This window comes from Spermophilus citellus (genome assembly GCF_964194105.1).
Source record: "Spermophilus citellus genome assembly, chromosome: 5".
Classification (NCBI taxonomy): domain Eukaryota; kingdom Metazoa; phylum Chordata; class Mammalia; order Rodentia; family Sciuridae; genus Spermophilus; species Spermophilus citellus.
In genome coordinates, this window is record NC_138186.1 from 135,847,764 (window position 1) to 135,852,790 (window position 5,027).

At 41.6% G+C, this 5,027-nt stretch overlaps 1 protein-coding gene across 1 annotated transcript; it reads left to right on the forward strand.

The window, feature by feature from the left end:
• The first annotated feature begins 3,018 nt into the window (after positions 1-3,018).
• LOC308649707 (uncharacterized protein) lies at positions 3,019-4,134 on the forward strand. Its single transcript, XM_081295457.1, has 2 exons — positions 3,019-3,536; positions 3,763-4,134. Exons 1-2 carry the CDS (start codon positions 3,087-3,089, stop codon positions 4,057-4,059), a joined length of 747 nt encoding a protein of 248 aa, XP_081151583.1. The 5' UTR covers positions 3,019-3,086; the 3' UTR covers positions 4,060-4,134.
• The last annotated feature ends 893 nt before the right edge of the window (positions 4,135-5,027 follow it).

Sequence of the window (5,027 nt, forward strand, 5' to 3'; positions counted from 1 at the left end):
ATCCATTGATATTGGTCTGTTTAAATTGTGTGTATCCTCCTGACTCAGTTTGGGCAAATCATATGTCTTAAGAAATTTATCGATGTCCTCATTATCCTCAATTTTATAGGAATATAGGTTTTCAAAATAATTTCTAATTATCTTCTGTATTTCTGTAGCATCTGTTGTGATATTGCCTTTTTCATCCCGTATGTTAGTGATTTGAGTTCTCTCTCTTCTTCTCTTCGTTAGCATGGCTAAGGGTCTGTCAATCTTATTTATTTTTTCGAAGAACCAACTTTTAGTTTTGTTAATTTTTTCAATAGTTTTTTTTGTTTCAATTTCATTGATTTCTGCTCTGATTTTAATTATTTCTTGCCTTTTGCTGCATTTGTTGTTGTTTTGTTCTTCCTTTTCTAGGGCTTTGAGATGAAGTGTGAGTTCATTTATTTGTTGGTTTTTCTTTTTTCTGAGGAATGACCTCCAGGAGATGAATTTCCCTCTTAAAACTGCTTTCATTGTGTCCCATAGATTTCGATATGTTGTATCTGTGTTTTCATTTATCTCTAAGAATTTTTTGATTTCCTCCTTTATGTCTTCTGTAACCCATTGATCATTAAGTAACATATTGTTCATTTTCCATGTGATATAGGATTTTCCCTTCCTTCTTTTATCATTAATTACCAGTTTCATTCCACTATGGTCGGATAAAGTGCATGGTATTATCTCCACACCTTTATATTTACTAAGGGTTGCCCTATGGCATAATATATGGTCTATTTTTGAGAAGGATCCATGTGCTGCTGAGAAAAACGTATATACACTAGAAGATGGTTGATATATTCTATATATGTCAGTTAAGTCTAGGTTATTAATTGTGATATTGAGTTCTATAGTTTCTTTATTCAACTTTTGTTTGGAGGATCTGTCCAATGGTGAGAGAGGTGTGTTGAAGTCACCCATAATTATTGTGTTGTGGTCTATTTGATTCTTGAACTTGAGGAGAATTTGTTTTATGAACGTCGCAGCACCATTATTTGGTGCATAAATATTGATAATTGTTATATCTTGTTGGTGAATGGTTCCTTTTAACAGTATATAATGTCCTTCCTTATCCCTTTGGATTGATTTAGTCTTGAAGTCGATTTTATTCGATATGAGGATGGCCACGCCTGCTTGCTTGCGAGGACCGTGTGCGTGATATATTTTTTCCCAACCTTTCACCTTCAGCCTGTGTACGTCTTTTCCAGTCAGATGTGTCTCCTGGAGGCAGCATATTGTTGGATTTGTTTTTTTAATCCATGTTACCAGCCTATGTCGCTTTATTGGAGAGTTTAAACCATTAACATTTAGAGTTACTATTGATGTATATTTTGTACTTCCAGCCATGTTTGATTATTTATCTCTTTTTTTTTTTTATAGTTTAGTTTGTTTCTCCATGGTTAGCTTTCCCCCCACCATCTGTCCTTATTGAGGTACTTCCCATTGTTGGCTTTGGTTATTGTTATTCACTTCTTCCTCGTGTAGTGTTTTGTTCAAGATGCTTTGCAATGTTGGTTTTCTGGCTACAAATTCTTTTAGCTTTTGTTTATCATGAAAGATTTTTATTTCGTTGTCGTACCTGAAGCTTAATTTTGCTGGATACAGAATTCTTGGTTGGCATCCATTGTCTTTCAGTGTTTGAAATATGTTGTTCCAGGATCTTCTCGCTTTCAGCGTCTGTGATGAAAAATCCGTTGTTAATCTTATTTGTTTACCCCTGAATGTAATCTGTCTCTTTTCTCTTGCAGCTTTTAATATTTTCTCTTTGTTCTGTATATTTGATATCTTCATAACAATGTGTCTTGGCGTTGGTCTACTGTGATTTTGTGTGCTCGGTGTCCTGTATGCATCTTCAATTTGTATATCTGTTTCCTTTTTTATTTCTGGAAAGTTTTCTGTAATTATTTCTTTTAGCAGGTTACTCATTCCCTTGGTTTGACTCTCTATCCCTTCCTCTATCCCGATCACTCTTAAATTTGGTTTTTTTATGTTGTCCCATATCTCTTGGATGTTTCTCTCGTGGTTTTTAACTGTCCTATCAATGTTGGCTAGATTCTTTTCAAGATGGTATATTTTGTCTTCATTATCTGAAGTTCTGGCTTCTACTTGCTCCATTCTATTAGTGATACTCTCATTTGAGTTTTTAATTTGGTTTATAGTTTCCTTCACTTCTAAGATTATCGTTTGATTCTTTTTTATAATCTCTATCTCCTGATACAGATGCTTAACTTCTTCTTTTATCTGTTTATGTAATACATTCTCAATGTGTTCTTTCGCTGCTTGAATTTGCTGTCTCATATCCTCTTTAAGGTTCCGTTCCATCTGTCTAAGGTGTTCCTTGAGCTCTTTGTATGACCATTTTTCTGATGACTCTAGGTCCTCCTGAATATTTAGGCTATCTTGCATTGTTTGTACTCCTTTTCTTCCTTGCCTTTTGAAGCTGCTCATGTTGCTTCTTGTTCTGTTTGACTGTTGAGCTATTGTTTACTCGTATAAATTTATTTGATGCTTGGGATGAAAGGTATTAGAAGGGAAGGGAGGAGGTCACTAAAGAGAATGAGAGTAAGCAGGTAGAATTCAAGGAAGGGGGAATAAGAAAATTGAAAAGAAATGTAAAGACAGAGGAACAGAAGGAAAGAGAGAAAAGGATAGAGAATTAAAGAGAATTTAAGGACAAATAATAATAATAGAAATGAGAGATGAAGTTTAAAAATGGAATAAAATAAGATAAGATAAAATGGATTAAAAATATCATTTAAAAAGACAGCAACAATAAAAAAAATTAATAATAATAATAAAAAAATTAATAAAAAAAATAAAAAATAAAATAAAATAAAATAAAAATATTTATAAATGCAGTCCTAGAGTGCGATTAACTGTTCTTCCAGTAGATGGCGCTGTGGCCACCGGGCCAAGTTCCTCCTCTCAGTGGTCGGGCTTCAATCTCTGTGCAGCAGATCTTCCACCCGGACTGGGCGGGTCTCCACTCCTGCTGTTCGCCCTGTGGGCGGGGCCTGTTGCCGAGCCCGGCGGGGGTCGTTTGTGGCGCTGGGCTGGCAGTTTGGATGTGGTCGTCTGGAGCCCTGCACCGCCAGAGGGGGTTCACAGATCTGGGCCTGCTGGAGCCGGGCAGGCAGTGCCCTCTCCCCCACTCACTGCAGCATGTGGGCAGCGGCCGCCTGTCTGCGGCTGGTGTCAATTTACAGAGCTGGACGGGCTCGGGCTCAGGCAGGCAGCGCCCGTCCCCACTGTCGCTGCAACGTGTGGGCAGCGGGCGTTTGGCGGCAGCTGACGACCACTCACAGAGCCCAATGGGCGGGGGCCCAGGCAGGCAGCGCCCGCTCCTAAGCTGGCTGCAACGTGTGAGCAGCTGTTGGCGGAGGTTCACAGAGCCGCCAGCGTGGGTCCAGGCAGGCCGCGCCCGCTCCCACGATCACTGCAACGTATGGGCAGCGGCAGGGGGCGGTTCCCAGAGCCTCCGGCGTGGGTTCAGGCAGGTAGCGCCCGCCCCCAAGGTCGCTGCAACCCGCGGCCGGGGCTGGTTCACCGTACCGCCGGCGTGGGTCCGGGCAGGTAGCGCTCGCTCCCAAGGTCGCTGCAACCAGCGGCCGGGGCCGGTTCACCGAGCCGCTGCGTGGGTCCAGGCATGTAGCGCCCGCCCCCTAGGTCGCTGCAACCAGCGGCCGGGCCGTTTCCCAGAGCCACCGGCTTGGGTCCAGGCAGGAAGCGCCCGCTCCCAAGGTCGCTGTAACCAGCGGCCAAGGCCGGTTCACCGAGCCACCGGCATGCGTCCAGGCAGGTAGCGCCCGCCCCCAAGGTCGCTGCAACCAGCGGCTGGGGCCGGTTCCCAGAGCCACCGGCGTGGGACCAGGCAGACAGCGCCCGCTCCTCTGTTTACCGCAACGTGTGGGCTGCAGCCATTTGGCGGCAGCCGGCGGGACTGTGTCCCAGCTCTGCGTTGCCGAGATTCAGGCGTCTGGGACACGCTGCCACCTCCAATTAAACGTACTAGTTCCAGGCAGGTCTCCTTTCAGCTGAATTTTGCTAGAGGTTTCTCAGTAGGACGCCTGTGGGTGTATTCTTTCTGATCCCGTTACAGCGGAGGCACTGACAGTGCTGTTTCCTCGCTGGCCGCCATGTTGTCCCTTCTAAGATTTAAAAATATCTAAAATATCTTCTATTTATTTTGAGTTGATTTTTGTATACAGTGAGAGAGGGAGCATAGTTTCCTTCTTCTATCTATGATACCCATTTTCTTAGCATCATCCATTCTACATATTTTCTCCAATGTATGTTTTTAATACGTTGTTGAAATCAGTTGACTGTAAGTATGCAGATCTATTTTTAGCCTCTTAATTCTGTGTCTCTGTGTCTATTTTTTGATAGCACCATGCTATCTTTATTTCTATTGCATTGTGTTATGTTTCAAAGTCAAATATTGTAATTATTTGCCCTTTTTGTTCTTTTAGCTACATATTTCATTGGCTAGTAGGTTTTTTTTTGTGGTTCCATATTAATTTTTATTTTTTTTCTAGTTATCTGAAGAATGTCATTGGTATTTTGCCTATAATCTTTATCAAATCTACAGATTGCTCTGAGTAGCACAAAAATTTTAACAATATTAATTCTTCTAATTAAGGAACATGAGATATCTTTCCATTTTTGTCTATGTATTCTCTTCAATTACTTTCATCAGTGTTTCAAATTTTATTGTACAAGTCATTTACTTCCTTCATTAAATTCATTCCTAAGAATTAAGAATTTGAAAGTTTTTGTGCCTATTTGAATGGATTTTTTTCTTGATTTCTTTCTATTGGTATTTAAAAAACCCTGCTGGCCACAGTGGTGCCCTCCTGTCATTCCAGCAGCTCAGAAGGCTGAGACAGGAGGATGGTGAGTTCAAAGCCAGCCTCAGCAATGGTGAGGTCCTAACCAATTCAGTGAGACTTTATCTCTAAAAATATACAAAAAGGGCTGGGGATGTGTTTCAGTGGTTAAGTGCCCCT

Excerpts from the sequence above, each read along its gene's own strand:
- LOC308649707 (XM_081295457.1), top strand. The coding sequence starts at position 3,087 with ATGTGGTCGTCTGGAGCCCTGCACCGCCAGAGGGGGTTCACAGATCTG. Across the intron at positions 3,537-3,762 it reads AGGTAGCGCCCGCCCCCAAG|GTCGCTGTAACCAGCGGCCA; the intron begins GTCGCTGCAACC and ends CCCGCTCCCAAG.